The 21,936-nt window shown below is 37.7% G+C and overlaps 1 protein-coding gene across 1 annotated transcript in view; it reads right to left on the reverse strand.

The window, feature by feature from the left end:
- LOC145295905 (osteopetrosis-associated transmembrane protein 1-like) overlaps positions 1–7,648 on the reverse strand; it is a 59,685-nt gene extending 52,037 nt beyond the window's left edge. The window contains exon 1 of the mRNA XM_080141673.1: positions 7,005–7,648. Coding sequence (XP_079997799.1) covers positions 7,005–7,388 — 384 coding nt within the window. The 5' untranslated portion in view covers positions 7,389–7,648. The remainder of the gene's footprint in view (positions 1–7,004) is intronic.
- Positions 7,649–21,936: the final 14,288 nt, after the last annotated feature.

A 21,936-nucleotide genomic window follows, 5' to 3' on the forward strand; every position in this document is an offset into this window, starting at 1 on the left:
CACCTGACGTTTACAATCTAAGGGCAATGCATATGCACTAAAGTACCAACTGAAGCCTTACCTTTAAAAAGTTGAATTTTAAGGGTATGTGGGTGTGTATTCTGTATTGTTTTCACTAGTCACCAAGTTTGTTGAATACAGACCTGAATACCCTTAAAAAAAGAAAACAATTTGTCCATATACGTGTTACATAGGTACATATTAAGGAGAGACGGGGGATTCATATTTAAGAGAGACGGCGGGGACATATATATAACAATGATGACGGGGAGAGACATTTATACAGTTCTGTTGATTCTTATAACATATATTAGTGAGGAGAGAGATACATAATCTTGTAAGGGTTACACAAAGTTCGTTATAAAATGATTAACACATTACCTTCTGGGTGTTGAAAGATGACACATGACAACAGTTTTACAAAAACACAAAGAGGATTCTTTATTCATTGGACCGGTCGAATGCTGATGACGTCAGGAATTCAAATTTGGGATCTACATAGTTTAATGTTCTTTCCTTCGCTTCCAAAGGACTCTGACTCCAATTCAACCCAACTGCTCACAACTCTTCAACTCCCGACTCTGCAACACTCTCATCTGACTAACTCTTGCTATGATGTCAGAAGTCTTTCCCAAACGTGACCAAGTCACGTGGATATGTACACGCTTTTCCAAACACGCTTCTGCAAACAAAGAATCCTCTCCTAACCTATTTTTTAACCTAACCTATTTTTTTAACAATATATTTTTAATTTGTATTGTTCATTCTTTTTAGCTGACATTTTTAATATTCAGTTTTGTAAAAGAATGAAGAACCAATTCGTTTTATGATATTAACAATATCTAATTATTTCCAATAGAATTTAACAATTGCCCTTTTCAACATTCCGATTTTTAACATTCTATTTCTTAACCTTGCTTACAAGATTTGAGTCTCGGCTTATCCTAATCTCATTTTCACTTATCTAATGTACTTAATATTTACATGGAAAGGGACAGCCCTTTTTCCTGTAACATATGCATACGTTATAAATGTCGGGGTGACGAAACTTGAAGATAACCATAAATATGTATAATTGGAGAAAGTGAAATTTTTAAAAAAGGCTAAATTTGCAAACTTTGATCTAAAACTTTCAAGTGGGTCTAAATTGGGTGATCAATTTACTAGAACGTTCCATTAGAAATTGAACACCTCCTACAAATATTTTAAATATTGACTTTTTTTCTCGATAATCTGGTAAATTAGTGTCCATTCGATAATACCAGTTACTGGACAAAGCGGAGGAGGGCAGAGCGGTAGCTATAGATATATCTAAGGCTTTTGACAGGGTATGGCATGAGGGTTTCCTCAGGAAAATTAGATCATACGGTATCACTGGTAGAATACTTAACATAATTAAATCCTTCTTAGATAAGAGAAAAATCCAGGTTGTCCTCGACGGCCATACATCTAAACAATATGATATAAATGTGGGAGTACCCCAGGGATCTATCCTTGGACCTATATTGTTCCTGAGATTCATAAATGACCTCCCTGACAAAATTGCCTCTGAGATGGGTATATATGCTGATGACACTACACTCTATGGCAGGCACGACAGGAAGACGAATGAACACATTTCTAAAGAAATGGCAGAAACACTAGAGGAAGACCTCCAATCTGTAGTGAAATGGGGACAAAAATGGTTGGTCACGTTCAATGCCGCCAAAACTAAACTAGTTTGATTCAATAATTACAAGAAACCCTCTCTACCACCTATAGCAATGGCCAACGACTCTTTATCTGAGAGTAAATCTTTCAAACTCCTTGGCCTAATGTTCACAGGAAACATGAGTTGGAACAATTACATTGAAGGCATTGCCAGGGCCGCTGCAAGAAAGGTGGACTCTCTCTACCATGCTAGACAACTACTAACACCTGAAAGTATCCTGTACCTAAGGCCACCATTCGCCCATGTATGGAGTATTGCTGTCACATTTGGGCTGGTGCATCTGCTACTAGTCTCTCGCTCCTTGACAAGGTTCAAAAGAGAGTCGCAAACCTGATAGGCCCTGGACTGGCAGCTAAGCTTCAGCCTCTGTCCCATCGGCGAAATGTTGCATCTCTCTGCCTGTTCTACAAGTATTTTAGTGGTGAATGTTCTGACGAACTGCAATCACTTGTGCCCCCACAACGTAAGCACCCTCGACAAACCCGACAGGCTGCTAAATCCCACCCCCACACTGTAGAGATCCCTAGATGTAAAAGATCTTTCTACTCCGGTAGTTTCTTCCCCAGAACCGCTAGACTTTGGAATTCCATTCCAGGTCCCTGCTTCCCCAACTGTATTGACATGCAGAAGTTCAAGTGTAACGTGAACCGACATCTTGCTGACCAAATCCCTACATAGTACCCCAGTAGTTGTTGCCCCTGATAGTAGCCCCCTACACCAAAGTGGCAATTTGCCTTGTTTGGGGTGAAAATGTAATAAAAAAAAAAAAAGAGAGAGAAGGCCCATCAAGACATAAAAAGAAAGAAAAAAACAACAGGAACAATTTATCGTGCCTAAATATCACATGATTAGGAAATCAGCCATTTGTTGTGCCTTAATTTTCCCTATGTAGTAAAACCGATATTTTTTCACTAAAACAAAAAACAAAACTGATTTACTTCTGAAAGGGCTTAAAATCACCCTCAACGCAATCATATGACAATAAATTTTCTAACAAAAACGGTCACAGGATTCTAAACAAATAAATTGTCATCTGACCGAGTTTAGCATTTAAAAACTTGTTTCTTGGTTTGACAATTATTTCTAAATCTTTACATAATATAATTCATAGTTCCTCCATACAGACAGAATTTTAATCACATTAGGGCACTGGTTCTTGTTAGATCACTGAAGTTAAGCAACGATAAGCCTGGCCAGTATCAGATAAGTGACCATTTGAGAATAGCAGGTGCTTTATGTGGGAGGAGTGTGAAATTTCCAGGTAAAAACAACGCAATCATGAAAATGCATTTAATGAACCATTGCTTGTTATCTTTGTCATGACACGTCATAGGAAATAGACGGTGTTAGTCAATTTGACGAACCCCGCCTAATTACGTTCCACGATTTCTTGTTCGTTTCATTTCAGTATTGTCTTTAAATATACTAAATAAGAATATTCTGATTTTAGTTACATATTTTTCTATTCCAAATGTAAATACAAACAGATTTTCACAGAAATAATGAACATAAAATGTTACATGAATTTTTCACATGTAATAAATAAAATATGGAAAAGAAAATGAATGTTAAAAAAGTTTTAAAAATATGAAGGTTTCAGATATATACGAATCCAGTAGATGATATTAAAAAAAAAATTGACAAAAAAAATTAAAAATAAATAAATAAAAAAAAAAAAACCCTAACTGGTCGGTGTCACCAAATTGACTAACACTATTTCCTATGACATGCCATGACGTAATCAACAAGTAATGGCTTGTATAAGTTAATATGTATGATCGCCAATACTTAAGTATACTCTACATCCATACACGCACTGACACAACAATCTGTTCTGTCTTTGATCACGAGGAGAATCTTTTTAGAGAGAGAGAGAGAGAGCGAGTAGAGAGAGAGAGAGAGTGTGATATCATTTCTCACACACACACACACACACCCACACACACACATATATAGTATTGGACTATTGAGCTATCTAAAGGAAACTTTGTTATTTATTCATATATAATCACTACCCCAAGTAGTTAAATTACATACAAACATATGAGCTATATATACAGGATGGACGATAAATTTATCACCCTAAAGAAAACAACATTACAACTGTATTTTAAAACTTTTATTGGTGAAAATCAAATCAGGTAACTTGATTATGTAGTAGAGCTAATATCTATTCTATGTAGCCGCCTTCAGCCTCAATCACTGCCTCGATACAGGTTCGGAAACGGGAGCATGCATTTTGCAAAAGCACTGGCGGGAACTCGGAAAATATTTATTTATTTATTTTACATACGCATCAAAGCCAAGAGGCCACTCGAGGATAAGGGTTAAAGAGTGTACAGTAGACAATTGGACAATATAGTAATCTTTAGTAATGGAAATTCGGTAACTTTGTTAACTTATATGGAATCTATTGCTATCTTAAGATTGCAGGTTCGATCCGACAGGGTTATTTATGCCATTTTTTCTGCTTTTCGCTGGTTTTTTTTTTTTTTTTTTTTGGTTTTCCAATTTTTTTTAACATCGTTGTTTTTTTATATATTTAAACAGGTTTGGTTTGCGAGGTTTGAATGACTTACAAAAATGTCAGTGAAAGAAAAAAAATCGACCACTCCTTGTAGGAAAGTGCCTAGTTGAAGGTGAAAAAAAAATTCTTTTAATTAAGGACTGTCAACAACCTCGTGGAAATTCAATGGTTGTTCACTTCTGGATATTTCTAATCTGGAATATGTGTGTGTGTGTGTGTGTGTGTGTGATCCATCAAAAGGATCGACGTAATGCAGGTATTTGCGTGCAAGGGAGAAAACTCTACCATTTAGGCGGCATTTCCGAGTTGATATTTCGTTAATGAAAATAACAAAATTACCTAAAATGTTGTTATACGTTTCATTGTTGGTTTGATTTATTGTTGATTTGACACAAATTTTAGTTAATAACAAAAATAAATAAATAACAATACTCGAAACTACGTTAATACAAACCTCAGCAACCTACAATAATAACATAACATTACAGACATATACACACTCCCCATGAATATGCATTGTGTAACCAATGACGAAGCAACAAAACAGTGAGTCACAAATTTGTGCCTTTCAGTCTGTAACACACACACACAATGTATTTATCTCCTCACGAGGGCAAAGTTAAACACAAGATGCTTTTGGTGCTTGTTAAAATACAGTCGAAAGATCTTTTTTTTTTTTTAATATGTCGTTTTAAGCAAAAACAATATTACGTACTTAATTGTCATGCTGAAAATAGTAATATATCCAAAAATTACGAAAAATCATTGAGTAGAAAGTTGTTTATAATTAAAAGTAATTTTTACGGAAAATTGGGTAAAATCGCATTTTTCTTAGACGTTATAAAATAGGTAGTAGGAGTCTACAACTCCGAAAGGAATATTTTAGATTACTTGTGTTATGACTGTAATATTTATATATTAATAACGATACTTTTTTTTTTTTTTTTTTTTTACTAAAAACACAATAGCAATTGTTCTAGTTGATGAATTTTCGTAATTTTGGGATATATTACAATTTCCGACATGATAGTTAAATATCTTAACAAGCAGCATATTTTTTTATGTCGAGAACATCCAGCTCCCCTCGAGATGACACAAAAACACAAATCGTTCTAATTGATAAGGGTGTCCTGTCTTCTGAATGAGGACAGAACAGTTTCTACACTTTCATCGCGGTTAGAAGTATAGATCAACATTGAGCAATAAAGTTCATTTATTGTCAAAGGAGTCACCGGTCAAAACAACAGACTACCCCCCCCCCCATATAAAAAAAAGCAACCCGAAAAACTTAACACAATTATTTTGGTGCTGGATGCACTTACTGATCCGCGCTATTTTTTAAATCGTATTTCCAAGTTTAATTAAAGTTTTATGTTTTTTATTCAATTGTAAGGTTAAAGTACAGAATAGGTACAAAACACCCTCCCCTCCTCATGTTAAGAATGGCTTTTTAAATAATTACACTATTTCAGCACGGATCAATAAGTGCATGGTTGGAGTATCATTATTTTAAATTTTAAAGTGGGGATCAGTTGTGTGTTTCACTGTTTTTCACATATTAATTAAATGTAAAATGCCCCCCCCCCTTCATTTTCGGGTCATTTTTTTTTTTTTTTTTTTTTTGGTAAGGGAGATCAAATCTGTACCGTTTTATTTTTTCATGAGAGGGGAACTCATTTAACTCTGCCACTAACCCTAAGTTCAAGTGGCAAGCCCCCCATCTTGTTTAAAAAACAAAAAACAAACTTTCTTAACCTTACCAACCACTAATTTTAAATCTGATTAACTACCATAAAACACTATCCAATTCAGATTCAAGAATGGCCCGGAAATTGGTGATGATCCTGCTTTACATTCATGTGCGAAACTGATCTCCCACCTTAAGTTCTAAACTTAACGTGAGGAGATAAATATATTGTGTGTGTGTGTGTGTGTGTGTGTGTGTTACAGACTGAAAGACACAAATTTGCTTATTTCTTTCTACAAATTTTCGAAGTATTCACGTGTTATCGCTTAAAAAGGTAAAATCTAATTTTGTTTTTTGTATATGTAAAGGATCGATTTAGCTGAAGGTGTTAATCTACAATAATACCTTAAATATTTTGATACTTATGCAGAAAAGGTATAAGAATTTGGGATTAAATTGTTAGGTTAAAGTACAGAATAGTTACAAAACACCCTCCTCTCCCCATGTTAAATATATAAATAATTAACCCAAAAACAGAATACGTTCGACAACAAATACCCAACTTCTTAAAAAGGTGGTCAACCAGCGCACTTTTACCCGTTCTATTTTTTTATATAGTATTTTCAAATTAAATTCAAGTTTTACGGTATCTTTCGGTTATTAAATTGGGTGCTAGTAATAATGCAATGCACTGATCCGCGCTATTTTTAAAATCGTATTTCCAAGTTTAATTAAAGTTTTATATGTTTGTTTTTTTTTATTCAATTGTAAGGTTAAAGTACAGAATAGGTACAAAACACCCTCCCCTCCTCATGTTAAGAATGGCTTTTTAAATAATAACGTTATTATTTCAGCACGGAAGTGCATGAGTACCTTAAATTGTTAGGTGAAAGTACAGAATAGTCACAAAACACTCTCCTAATGTTAAGAATGGCTTTCTAAATAACGTTATTATTCTAACACGGTACCTTCGCTGTATCAAAATACAAAATTTACACATCGCTCAGAGCTGATAAATTATTAGAAAAATAAAAATAAATAAAATAACGAATATTTCGTGCATGCATTTTGTTACTTACAATCATGTGTTCTGTATTTAATATCGTGTTGTAGAGACGGGTCGCATTATTATATTCTTCTGAACACTTTTCGCAAAATCTGTAAGGACGGGCATTTCGCACGGAACATTTAAAAAACTCGCCGAAAGCTTCGCTGGTTTCATTTAAGAGTAATTCACACGGATGGTGTATTGGTTCTGGTGGCAAGCCAAAACTTGAGTCCAGGGATTCGCTGACATTCTCTCCGGTTATTTGTTGGACATCCAAATCGTAATTCGTAGCATTAAGTGTAAAAATCGGGCCCGGATACAGAGAGGAATTGGCAGAATGAAGAAGGGCCAACTCGAACAGAAATGCGATGACCAAAGTTGTGATTGTTGTTAAACCAGGAAGAGATTTCATCATTGGAATATGAAATAAAGAAGAAAACTTATTTGGTTATAGGGAATCTCTCAATAGGAAATTCATTATTGAATTAAGTCGCTTTTCGATACTTATTGAACAGTGGATTATACTTAAAAAGAGTGTGACACAGGATAACAAAAACTACTATTTGATACACAAGAAACACCGGTGTCACACTTAAAATGAAGCGGAAGATAATAAAACAAGGAACTTTGTAAAACGACCACCGTTTTACTCTACTTATTGTTTTCGTTTGTTTATAGTCACATGAGAGCTGATTTCTTGACCCTGTTGTTGTTATATAAACTAAACAAAACGACAAAAATAAGTAAAATTATATTTTTGTCCAACCTTATAGACAAGAATAAAACAGTTTCTGAATTTTTGAAATATGGATTGACATCATTTGGACGACTTCTTATCTTGAATTTTTATTTTCACAAAGTTTCGGATGAACTTCGATTTTATTTAGTTGTATGAGTAAAGTTTTATTTTCTTTCCCCCTTAACACTCACAAAATGACGACTATTGATGATTTTCGAGGATGCTGAAAACAAATACCACATTTAAATTTTGCGCAGACAAGTAGTTTTTTTGGATATTAAGATTTTTTTCCAATGTATTACTTAATAAATGCTAGTGGCGTCCGCCATTTTTAAAATTGGGGGGGGGGGGGTGTGTTTTGGAAGACGCCTGCGGCCTGCGCATTAGTATTTTTCAGTTAAGAAAAAAACATGGGTGCTTGTTAAGATAGAGTTGACAAATCATTTGTTTAATATGTCGTTTTAAGCAAAACAATATTGTTCTGTCGAAAATAGTAATACATCCAAAAATTACACAAATTCATCAAGTAGAACAACTGCTATTGTTTTTTCTGTTTGTTTTATTTTTTACATTTTCACCCCAAACAAGGCACATTGCCACTTTAATGTAGGGGGGGGGGTCTACTTGGCCTTTTGGCCAAGATCAAAGTGTAATATCTGTTCTTCAGATGCGACACTTCCATTTCTCAGTGGAGGAGAAATCCTTCGCGACTGAGACTTTTTATTTCTGTACCTTTTCTTCACATTAAAAAACGACTCTGGTGTCTAACTGTGTCCCGTGGGGAGGCATTGTAAATAGGTACTATCAGGGACATAAGCTACAGGGGTACTATGTGGGGAGTTGGGCAGCAAGATGTCAGTTCACGTTACACTTGAACTTCTGCATGTCAGTATAGTTGGGGAAGCAGGAACCCGGAAGGGAATTCCAAAGTCTAGCGGTTTGGAGAAGAAACTACTGGTAGAGAAGGCTCTCTTACATATAGGGATCTCTACTGTGAAGGGGTGTGATTTTGCTGCTTTACGGGGGTATTTACGTTGAGGGGGTACAAGTGCTTGCAGTTATTCGGAGCATTCACTGTTAAAGTACTTGTAGAACAGGCAGAAGGATGCTACATTTCGTCGATGGGACAGAGGCTGAAACTTAGATGACAGTTCAGGACCTATTAGGTTGGTGATTCTCTTTTGAAACTTGTCTAGGAGCGATAGACTAGTAGCAGATGCACCAGCCCAAATATGACAACAATACTCCATATATGGGCGAATGGTGACCTTATAGAGGTACAGGATACTTTCGGGTGTTAGTAGGTTTCTAGCACAGTAGAGAGAACCTACCTTTTTCACAGCAGTCTTGGTGATGTTCTCAATGTAATTGTTCCAACTCATGTTTCCTGTGAACGTTAGGCCGAGGAGTTTAAAAGATGTACTTTCAAATAAAGAGTCTTTGGCCATTGCTATTGGTGGTAGAGAAGGTTTCTTGTAATTATTGAAGGAAACAAGTTTAATCTTGGCAGCATTGAAGGTGACCATCCATTTTTGTCCCCATTTCACTACAGATTGAAGGTCATCCTCTCGTGTTTCTGACATTTCTTTAGATATGTGTTCATTTGTTTTCCTGTTGTGTCTGTTATAGAGCATGGTGTCATCAACATATACACCCATCTCACAGACAATTTTGTCAGGGAGGTCATTTATGAATATTAGGAATAACAGAGGTCCAAGGATAGACCATTGAGGCACTCCCGCATTTATATTATATTGTTTAGATGTACGACCATTGAGAACAACCTGGATTTTTCTCTTATCTAAGGATTTAATTATGTTAAGTATTCTTCCAGTGATACCATATGATCTGACTTTCCTGAGAAGACCTTCATGTCATACTCTGTCAAAACCTTAGATATATCTAGAGCTACCGCTCTACCCTCCCCGGCTTTGTCAAGTGAATGGTATATACGCTCAGAGATTACAGTCAGGATGTCTGCTGTGAAACGGGCTTGCCTAAATCCATATTGTTGGTCGATCAGAAGTTTAGCATCTGTAAGGTGTTGAACTAGAGCTTGGTTTATTACGGACTCAAATATTTTGGCGAAAAGGGAGAGGAGGCTAATGGGGCGGTAATTTACTGGGTCAGTTCTTTCGCCAGAATTCTTGAAAACTGGTACCACAGAAGCAATTTTCTAGCAGGCGGGAAAGCAAGATTCATTAAGGCATTTGTTGTAAAGTTTGGAATGAACTGGAGCTACTTCGGCTGAGCACTTTTTTAATAGCACAGCCGGGATGAGATCAGGTCCACGTGCTTTTGAAGTGTCAAGATTTTTATGATAGCATGCAGCTGAGAAGGGGTGATTTTCCGATCGTATAGTGTGGTGTCTGTCCGCAAAGGAAAGTCAGGGAGGGGGTAATTAGCAGGGTCCAGTGTGGAGTTGGAGGCAAAGCGACTGGCAAGCATGTTAGCCTTCTCGGTTGCTGAGCAAACAACCTCATGATTGTTGGTTAGTGGGGGAATTGTTAATTGCCCATTATTTACTACACTGTTGTAGATTTTCTAGAAGTCACGGGTTCCTAATTTATGTGCTTCAATGCGTTTTTTGGTAATTTCAGTAAATTCTCTCTTAGCTGTCACTATTTCTTTCTTACAGTTATTTCTGGCTTCTATGTACTTCTATCTGTTTGAGCTGGACTTATGTCAGTTAAATTTGCGGTACGCATGCTGCCTTTGTGCAATGGCAGCTGCACAAGTAGAAGTAAACCATTGGGGAGAGTGGAGTTTGCTATAAAATTTTCGCGTGGGAACATATGCTTCAATTGCTGTTTTTAACCATTCAGTGGTCTCTTTTGCGCACTGTTCAGCAGGAAGTGAAAAGATATTTTGCCATGGGGCATCTCTGAGGAGATCCCTGATGGCTCCCCAGTCAGCCTTTTTATAATATCTCGTTGTTTTGAGCAATGGCTCTTCCGTTTTGGCTCTAGAGTTTAGGGCGATTTTAACTATTATCACTACCTGATCAGCGTTCCCAAGTGTGCTGTGGGCATTTATAACACAATCATTGGGAACTGTGATCGAAACAGGTCTAAAAGTGATACGTGTTGTTCTTGCTGATCAGGGAAATGGGTTGGAAACGTAACCATCTGTGATAGGGAATGAGATATAGAGAAGCTATGTGTTGTGCTACCAGCTGCATCTGTGTAAGTAGAAAATCCAAGTCAGTTGTTGTGGTGGATATTGAAGTCACCAAATACATGCACTTGTGCACTAATGTCGAGGGAAAGTGCTGTATCTATGCTGTCAGAGACTTTGTTTATTAGGGTACAGTCCTGGGTCGAGGGAGAGCGGTAGAGAAAATAAAAGTAACTAATGTTATGTTGCATGTTAAGTCTAAAGCACATAAAGGCTTGATCGTCCGATTCTAGTTTTGTTTCTCTAGCCAAGGTGAGGGTGTTTCGAATATAGACTCCAAGCCCATGCATATGTCTGTCAGAGTCCTTACAGCAGAGTGGGAGATATCCGGGCATGTTAAAGTAGTTAGAGGGGATTGAGGAATTTAGGTTAGTCTCACTTAGTGCTAAGATATCCGGGGTGTTAGGAGAAATGCTCCAACATCATTTAAATTAGTTCTAAGCCCACGGATGTTTGTAAATGCAAGCCTCAAGGGAGGAGGTAATTTGGTTTTGTTTGAGTTTTTTACTGGTTTAAGCGTAATTTTAGATTGTACTGTCATCATTTTTTTTTTAAGAGTTTCAGTTTAGGTAAGGAGTGCTGAACAAGTGGTTATGCAGAATACCAGACATGTTACGCAAGTAGACCATCAGCTGACCCTCCATCTACCAGAACTGTGGCCTCAGGAAAGCCCACCGGGAATTAATGCAGGGTCTCTTTCCATGCGTGACATGGCACTACAAGCATCCCGATATTATTCAACTGTTGATGAAGCAGCCGCTCTAAGCGCTACCAAAGAGTTAGGGCCCCTGTACTACCAGTCGGGAACAGCAGCCAGGAACTGTCAATCCAGTACCCTCAACCCATCAGACGATGGTCAACCATATCTGCTTTTACTGGCATAATGGCATTCAAGCACTCCCAAGTGCCCTGTTTAGAGGGATGAGATGTGTTGGGAGAGGGGAAAACGGCGTTCATTGCCCTAGTCAGGAAACAAGATCGACCACTGAGTGTTTCTGCCGAATCCCTGTGATTTGACCGCTACGCCTGGCTAACAGGCAAAGAAGGAGTATGGTAGTGCCTATCTACTCCTTAAGCAATTTAGGTTTGCAGACGAATAATTTGTTTGAGTCACCAGCTCTAGCAAGGTTGTCATCCAAGACTGGAGAGGCCTCCATCCCCTTAGGTTTAGTTTCAGAGTTTTCCTTCTCCTAGACAGATGACCTAGGAAGATCTTCGGGTCCATCAGCACCGAGAGGGTTTGCCCCACGCCTGGGTCCTAATTCAGGTATTTCTGCGACCCTGCGTGGGTAGTTAATGTTACTGGGTTAGTATGTAAATGTTATATATCTACTGAAAAATTACACTCCGCAAGGTGATTAAGGGACATTGTTATTTCATTGTTACTGGAGAGTAAAAGTGCATGCAGTGGAAGCAGCTATATTTGCAACAGGTTTGTTGGAAGGAATTAATATACGGTTTAATATTTTCCCTTTAAGTTTAGAAATCTTTTAATTTTTTTCTTATTTTTATGTTGGCTTAGGAATAGGATAACGCGTTGCAGAATGGCTTCATATTAAGAATTAACTAAAAATGTGTTGCCCAGGCTCTGGGTATTTTAGATGGCAGGAGGGTTAAGATGTATCTACAATGTAGATACAAGTAACGTCATTTTTGATATGGTGTACAATACAGTACGGGTATAATTGGAAGTAAAATTATAAGCTATGGTATGTTCAGTATGTATAATAGAATAAATAGATAAATGGGCAGATTTCCAGCAGATGCGAATATATGGAGGTTGTAGGTATTAAGTATGCTTCCACTTCTAACGAAGATATCTTCAGCTTTCATTTAAAAATCATGAAGTTGTATTTTGCATTACAGAGTATCGGTTTAATTTTTGTATTTATCATTGCAGAACTAAGGAAGAGACAGTTATTGCTATGTAATGTAGATAGCTGTAAATCTAAGTACAGACTATAGCCAGTAAGTATCTACCTGGGTAAGAAAAAAATAATGTATGCCTTGGTGGTAGAAATGTGTAGATGCTTAGTGATAGTGACCTCCAATCGGTCAGCGTGCGAAGGTTAAGGGCTGTAAGCTAAGGACCCCCCTCCACGGCGTGTGTAATCTATAAGTGTTAGTGGTCAACCTCCTGAAATTAAATCAATCCAGTAAATATTTTATTTTAAGTTTTAAAATTTAAATAATTTGAAATATCATGATAAAACTTTAATAATTCGTAAAATTGTGATTTTATGGTGTAAAATACTGATGTATTTCCAGAGCCATCGAACTCACCCCCGACCTCGCCTGGTGTAAGTACAAGACTGCCAGAGAGACAATAATATGCAAATAGTTATGAATACAATTTTGATCTTCTACATGTTAATCCAAATGGTCTAAAGTAGCATCTTAGTTGAAATAGATTAGAGTTCAAATGGCTTTCAGAATTGAATTTTCTGAGCAGCTAAAACAATATCTGTTAAAAATCTGTTACAGTAAAAGACACCAAATGTCAGATCTTTCATCCTGTCATAGGGATTGTATTGTTCTGAGTAGATCAATGGAAGATTAGAAACAAGTGTAAGCCACTTTTTACTTTAGTTATCTTTTTTTTTAAAGCGCTATTGTATGTTCCTCTATTCGATAAATGTGATGAAATTGAAATGACACGTTATTGCTATTGTGTTTTTTGTTTTTGCTTTTTTTTGCTCCAAGGCAGTGGCAAAAAATTAACAATTACAACAAAGCATACCTCTAAAATTCGACACAAATTTAATTCATTCTTCGTTGCAAAAAAAGGAAATGCCTATTTTGCCTCTGAATAGAGCTGGTAACACCTCGAAAGGTAATAGTTCTTTATCTTCAGCGGGAACTGGAATATATGTTCAGTACTGTTCGAAGATCGGATTAATTACAGCCGTTTAAAGGGGTTGGTATGATGTCTTCTGATGAAAAATTCAATTTTTTTTTTTAATGGAGAGTAGACAATGCATTGTGGATGCGTTATCGGCAGTTCCCATTATTCTCACTTCTCTTTATTTGTCACTCAGTCCTCATTTTTTAATGAGTGATTTTTCTGACAAAGGGAGAAGAAAAGGCTGTTTTCTAGGTTGGCAGTATTTTGCGTGAACAGCCACCAGGGATGTCGGAAATTTTCTGTTTCTCTGTCTATCCTTGTAGCCATGTCACTAGTAAGGGTGCTGGAGGTAAGCATTTTATCTGGGCTGACGCTATCCGCCTCATAGTCAGGGAGCCGGACCTTAGATTAACCACCAAGGAGGCTGTCCTATCAGCAGGTGTAAAGTACTAGGGTTGCTGTATTGCCATTTGGTGAATGGATTTTGGACCATGCAGTAGCTTCTGGTGGGGCCTCTGAATGCCATATTAGTGGGTAATTGTTACGGCTTTACCTTTTCATGTGCTATAAAAAAAATGTATATATTTTTTTCATTTCTATTTCTCTCATACTTTCACTCTCTGCCCTGCTCCGGGCATGTCTGTTGACCTAGTCCACAAATCCCAAAACACCATCATGAAAAGTCTCAATAAAAAAACACACAATTAAACCCGGACCTCCAACTTCTAACATAGACCCCCACTACCAGGTCTCCTTCTCAAACATCAGGGGTCTACGTTCTAACCTTTCAGAGGTTGAAACCCAATTACAGGAGACTAAACCAGACATATTATTTCTAAGTGAAACTGGCATCGGACAGACTATTTCCCTAGATGAGTTCGTAATTAAAGGATACTCTAATTTAACTTCCAAATCTGATCCTTAAGATCGCCATGGGCATGGAATATGTGCCTATATAAAAGATGGCTTTCTATGTGGTAGGGACATCTCCAGGGAAGATCCTAACTTACCCTATATGTGCTTCCGGGTTGCACTTGCTCAAACTACTGCGTTTATATTTGTTCTCTATTGCCCCCCACAACAGCAGAGTTACTATCTTTAAAAACATATCTGAGAAAATTGACCACACCCTATCTGCTTATCCTTCAGCTAATATTCATGTCTGTGGAGACACAATGTGGAATGGTTAACCCACTCAAACAGGACGATGATGAGGGGAGGTTCTATCATGATTTCTCCATTGCTTATGACCTCACTCAGATTGTTAACGAACCCACCCGTGTTCCCGATACTGACGGCCAGTATGCAAATCTCCTAGACCTCTTTCTCACAACTTGCCCTGAACTGTGTTCAGCTTCTGTTCTGTCTCCACTTGGATCTTCCGACCATTCAGTTGTATCAGTTAAGATAAAAATGAAATGTAATAAGTCCCCAGATATATCTCTCCATCGTACAGTATATCTCTATGGCTGACTGGGATAGCTTCTGTACATTTATATCAGATCTACCTCTGCGTTCCATGTTTAAAAAGGATGTGTCCTCTATAGTATCAGACCTGACAGAATGGTTAATTGTAGGTATAGACCGTGTCATACCCTCGAAAAAATTCCAGCAAAAACTTAACAGCCAGCTGTGGTTCTCTCCGGAATGTGCTTCTGCCATTGTGCATAGAAATCACTTTTTCCATTGCTTCCACCATAATAGATGTACTGAGACTAAAGACGCTTTCAGAACTGCCAGCAACAACTGTAAAAAAGTAATAAAGAACGCAAGAGAGTTTTATGCTCAGTCCGTCAAGTCGAAAGTAGCTGAGCAGCAGCTTGGTTCCAAATAGCAAACAGAATCCTGAACAGAAGCGTGTGCTCCATCCCAACTCTCATAAATGGTCCTGAGGTAATCTCGTCAGCCAAAGCCAAACTCTTTGCCAAGAACTTTGCAGCTAATTCTAACCTTTGCGACCAAGGCTGCCAACCTCCAATATTTCCTCCTGTATCAAAAAACATGCTATGTGATGTATAAATATCTGTACGTGATGTTGCCAAGCTAATCAAAAACCTTGATTCCAGTAAAGCAACCGGCCCCGACGGTATTCCAATTATAGTACTCAAAAGACTTCAACCAGAACTTGCACCCATCCTTACAAAACTGTTTAAACGTTGTCTTAAGGAGAATTGCTTCCCGTCACCTGGAAAATCTCATCAGTATGCCCCGTATTTAAGAATTCAGGTGATCGCTTATCTCCCTCACAGTACAGGCCAATAAGTCTCCTGTGCGTCATGATTAAGTTGCTGGAATCTGTGTTAAATAGAGAAGTAATCAACCATCTTAGCAAAAATAACCCTCTTAGATATATTTTTCTTTATTGTTCGAAAATCAGAGATATATTTGTTATTAAAAAAATGGATGGCAGGAAATATTAGAACAATGGCGTTGACATTGTCTGGCCTGGCGAACTCAGTACCAGGGGTTCTGAATGACGGGGTTTGACCTTTGAGGTCATGGGAATTAACTGTTAATTTTGGTCCCAGATTGCAAAGTTAGTGATATGGCTGAATTGCAAACCCACAAAATTTGGGGTTTCCCCAAATGCGTGGCACAATTTCATTGGTTTAAGGGGCATCGACACCAACACACACACCCCACTATATAATGCTAGTGTTGCATGAAATAAGTCAGATTCCAAGCAGATTGTCGCAGAATCTCGAAATCATAACACCGCTCCCTGAAAACATGACGAGCACCCCCTCTTCCAACCTGCCTGAGTGCCGTTTCCGAAGAGAAATGTCTTAATAACTTCACGCGTATATATCTGTAAAATGTCTGTAATATTTGTGACATTAACTCTAGTAGATTAGAATTTCACGTCTGTTTTTCTTTCTTGCCTGCGTGAGCTTTGCTATTCGTTTTCAGCATACCAGAAATGTGATGTGACCGCCTCAGGGAACCAGACATCAAGAGCCAAAGTTTTCAAAGATGATCAGGGGTCCTTGCTTGACATCCCAAGACAGGTGGGCCACAGTAAGTTTTATTTTCTGTGTTAAATTTCGTTTTCAGCATTTTTAATATGTTGTCTTTTCCAGCAACTTTTCCAGCTGCTTACTGTAAGCTGCCAGAAGATGCGGATGCCATCTATGATCAGCTTCTGGATTAGTACTTTTTATTCATTTTATTCTGCAACATGTTAAGACAATGAAAATGAAGGATTTTTTTTAATTATTTTTTTTTAAACAGTGGTCACCACTTATCAAGGCCCGGAAGCCACTCAGCGATAAGGGTTATTGCAAGTAAATTACGTTAGTGTGGAGATTTGATGAAGTGTTTACTTAAGGGGACGGTTCATTAGGAATTTGTTAACGTTGGACTTGAAGACATCCAAGTTGTAGTCAGGTGGGAAGCAGGCAGACGGAACAGAGTTCCACAGGCATGCAGTTCTAAGAAAGAAGCTTTGATTCATGGAATCCATGTTTTGATTTAGGCACAGATAAAGAGTGGGGGAAATTTTTCACAGTGGATTCGGCGAGACGGGTTTTTTTCGTAAAAGATTGGCGAGGGGGGACCAGAGATTGGAGTTCAGACGAGCGCCTGCCATGGAAATAATGATAAAACAAGGATAGGCTCGCAACGTCTCTTCTGTGGGAAAGAGGTTGCAGGGTAGAGAAAAAGGCATCCCCCACTAAGCCACAAAGTCTATTTTGTACTCTGTCAAGGCAGGATAGGCTGTTTTTAGCAGCTCCTGCCCAGATATGGCAGCAGTATTCCATCCTTGGACGTACTTGGCTTTTATATAGATAGAGAATTGCATCAGTAGTGAGATATCTTCTGGAGCGGTAGAAGGATCCCACCATCTTTCCAGTGACCTTGGCAACAGACTTGATGTACGTGTTCCATTTCAGATCAGGAGTAAAGGTCAAACCCAGAAGCTTGTCAAAACACGCGGCCTTTCCCAGACGAGAGCCATCCATTCCAATTGATGCCAGATGGGGATCAGAGCGTTGATGATGTAAGGATAGGAGTTTGGTTTTAGATGCATTAAAGGTAACCAGCCACGTCTTCCCCCACTGAACCACGCGCTCGAGATCAGAGGAGAGAGAATAAGACAGAACTTTGTAGAGATTGAGAATTTAAAATGTTCAAAGAAAGTTTCTGAAAGAAAGAGTTGTGTTTGTTTAAAGAAAATTAAGTACATGTGTTTGTTCAACATACAATGCAACATACAAATGTCTGTGCATGAGGGTTAGGGTTAGGTGAGGTCGCCAAGCTAATCAAGAACCTTGATTTCAGTAAAGCGACTGGCCCTGACGGCATTCCAATTATAGTGTTGAAAAAGCTTCAACCAGAACTTGCCCCCACACTTACAAAACTATTTAAGCGTTGCCTTAAGGAGAAGTGCTTCCCCACACCCTGGAAAACCTCATCAGTATGTCCTGTATTTAAGAATTCAGGTGATAAGTCATCTTCCTCTCAGTACAGACCAATATGTCTCCTGTGTGTCATGAGTAAGTTGCTGGAATTCATATTAAATAGAGAAATAGTCAACCACCTCAGCAGAAATAACCTTCTTAGTGACATGCAATATGGTTTCCGTTCTGCCAGATCAACAGCAGATGTGCTAACGGTTATATCTCATAGGATTAGTGAATCTCTCGACAAAGGCTTCCTTTCCAGGGCAATTGCTCTTGACATATTAAAGGCCTTCGATAAGGTATGGCATAAGGGCCTACTTCACAAGATTTCCAGCTACGGTATAACTGGAAATGTTTTCTCGATCATTAAATCATTTCTCTCTGATAGGCTCATAAGAGTAGTGGTTGATGGGCAGAAATCAGAGGTCCTCAGTATTAATGTTGGAGTCCCTCAGGGGTCCATCCTGGGCCCAACTCTCTTCCTGATCTACATCAATGATCTCCCAAAACACATACTTAAATCATTCGTTGACATCTATGCTGATGACTCAACCATTTTTGGCAACGCATCAAAGGCCGTAAATGACAAAGTTCTTTTTGATTCTCTCTCCTCTGATTTTGAGCGCACGGTACAGTGGGGGAAGAGGTGACTGATTACTTTTAATGCGTCTAAAACCAAGCTCCTATCTTTACATCATCAACACTCTCATTCCCGAAGGATGGAATATTGCTGCTACATCTGGGCAGGAGCTGCTAAAAACAGCCTATCCTGCCTTGACAGAGTGCAAAATAGACGTAGTGGGGAATGCCCTTTTCTCTTCCCTGCAGCCTCTCTCCCACAGAAGAGTCATAGTGAGCCTGTCTTTTTTTTATCGTTACTTCTATGGCAAGTGCTCGTCTGAGCTCCAATCTCTGGTCCCCTCTTGCCAATCTTTCATGATAAACACCCATCTAGCTGAAACCACTGTCAAAAATTTTCGCCGCTCTTTAACTGTGCCAAAACCAAAACATAGATTCCATGAACAAAGCTTCTTTCTTAGAACTGCACGCCTGGGGAACACTCTTTCGTTTGCCTGTTTCTCACCTTACTACAACTTAGATGTCTTCAAGTCCAACATAAACAAATTCCTGATGAAGCGTCCCCTTAAGTAAGACACTTTATCAAATCTCCAATACTAACGATTACTACGATACTATCCCATCAATTACTGTACACACAATAATCCTTTTCCCCAAGTCGCTTCCGGGCCTTGATAAGTGGTGACTTCCATGTAAAAAAAAGAAAATCTACTGCGTTTGTCATCTCTTCTTTGCCTTTGTCGTTCTTTTTCGTCTTTTTCTTGCCTCTGTCGTCTTTTAATTGTAGGGTCGATTGCCACCGACATTCGGTCCTGCAATAACCCTTTGAACAACAAAGAAGAAAAAAGCAAGTACTCAAGTTCAACAATAACACAAATTAATGTTCGAATTAATAAAATATTATCTCCTCAACAGCAAAAAAAAAAAAAAAAAAAAATACTGGAATTCAACAACAAGTGGAGTAACAAATTTTTAAAAAATTATTTCAAAAAAAAAGAAAAAAAATGGGTCTCTCTATGCCAACAACAGAGCTCCTAGACAGAGAAGACTCCAACCAGTAGCAAGCATGGAGAGAATAGAGTGAACATATCGATGACGGTTTTACAGTATTTGATATAACAGATGATAAATGATAACTATCACTCTTTCGATTTCAAGGGGAAGGGAACTGAAAGATATTTTCTAAACCTTAACACTGGAGATATCACCAGTTCAAGTAGAATATATATCACCAGTCAAAGTAGAATATATATACAAAACAACAAAAATAGTACTGTGAATTTTGCCTCCAGAAAACAATTAAAGTATTTGAAAGAGATAAATTCAGAATACTTAGTCAAGAAAACAAGGAGTCATCACACGACGATGTCACACGTCTATTATATAAGGAGCAAAATGCAATTTTTGCAAATACAATCTGGACAAGACTATAGTAAACCAATTGATAGAAAAATGCTCATCAAGCAAATTATACTGTGTTTATTTGAAAGAAACCGATTTAACAGTAGATAAAGCACTTCAAAGAGCATATTTGAATGCATTGAACTGCAAGTTAAGCAAATTAGGAGAGAATGAAAGAGAACAGAGGTTCACAAAATTAAACCAATTCCAAACAACAACAAGAACATAACAGTGGATATTGAAAACAATCCAGGGATAAGAACTCATTAAAAAAAAAGTCACAAAATGCTATAGATGTAATGACTGACCATTGTTGCAGTCGAATTTGCTAGAATCACATCCAGGAGCTAATTTTCACAGCTCGAGATTTAAAATCCATTTTCTCCTTGACTTGTCCAATCACAAGCCAGCTCTCAGTCATGTGATCGAGTATATAAAACCTGAAACCAGCAACGCTCCTTCTCTTTCCTCCTGGCCCTGCTGGGCAGCAGACTTTGCCTGGGCCTTTAACCCCAGGCCAAGCGAAAGTACAGCAAGCTAACATGACGACCTTCAAACTCCCACTTGTTTTCATGTGCACTTCACACACATATTCTTTTCTACCACAAGACACTAACTCTTTGTCCCGTCTCTACCATCAGACGTGTGCTCCTACCAAACATAAACACGTAGAACACATTAAACACTTTTCTCTCTCTTTCAACAGGCCTAACCTATATCTAACTGTCGGATATCTAATTGACGTCCCTAGATCAGAAACTCTTTTCACAACTACTATAAATACAAACGCGCATGAACACTGAACTTTCCTACTAACCCGGTTCTCTTTTGTACACGCTACTAATGAAGATGACAAATAAAGTTGTTTATTAAATGTTAAAATGAAACTTCCTTTCATTGTCTTCATTATTAACTAAAATTTTATCTATTATTATTAACTAAACCATATACACATATACATATTATTATTAACCAAACCATATACACAGTCAAACAAAATACCCAGAATTTAGGAAAAAAATATAACTACTGTGGAGTAATAAATCACTTTAAAAAAATGCTTAAAAAGGAACAGTAGTAAAGGGAAAACGGGCACAATTACGTCCAACCAGTATGAACAAATCCAAATATTTAAGACAGCCAGGCATTTAACTTAAATTATGAACTTCAGGTTATCGTTCTTGGACTTGTTTATAAAAGCGGTAACTATATTTTTTTAACGTTTTCAATTTTGCATTTCATGTGTCCAGTGAAACTTGCTATAACCTTTTATGTTTTATTTTTGTTTCTAAAACATGTTTAGAGTTTGATGTCATAAGATGCTTGTTGTGAGATATGCATTTTGTAGTAGCGTCTGCAGCTATCTGATTGGGCTTGCTTTGTAGAGGAAGAAGAAAGGGTCACCAGATTCTCAGTTAAAAACACAAACATCTCCACATTTTATATAATTTTATTTAACAGTTTCAGCTATCGGGAGCCCAGAAATCTAAGACAGGTTGGTTTGGTCAGTATGTATAAAGTTTGTTTTTTAAAGGCAGCATACTCTAAATTAAAATAAATCACAGAAAATATTTTCATCATACAAATATGTGGTTTATTCCAAAGATTAATTTTTGGCATTTTATGATTTAAATATAATTTCGGGCATATGGTCCTGCGACTCATGCATATATGGTGTAATCTAGAATTACAATTTTCACAAAATGTACACATTAAATCAGGCTGTATTTCGGCAATAACACGTCGAATGTTGTCTTACAGGTGGTGTATTGTGTCTGGTTTATCAGCGTATGCATGGAACTTTACATATCCCCAAAGA

This window comes from Euprymna scolopes, chromosome 16 (assembly GCF_053919585.1).
Source record: "Euprymna scolopes isolate OS-2025 chromosome 16, ASM5391958v1, whole genome shotgun sequence".
Classification (NCBI taxonomy): domain Eukaryota; kingdom Metazoa; phylum Mollusca; class Cephalopoda; order Sepiida; family Sepiolidae; genus Euprymna; species Euprymna scolopes.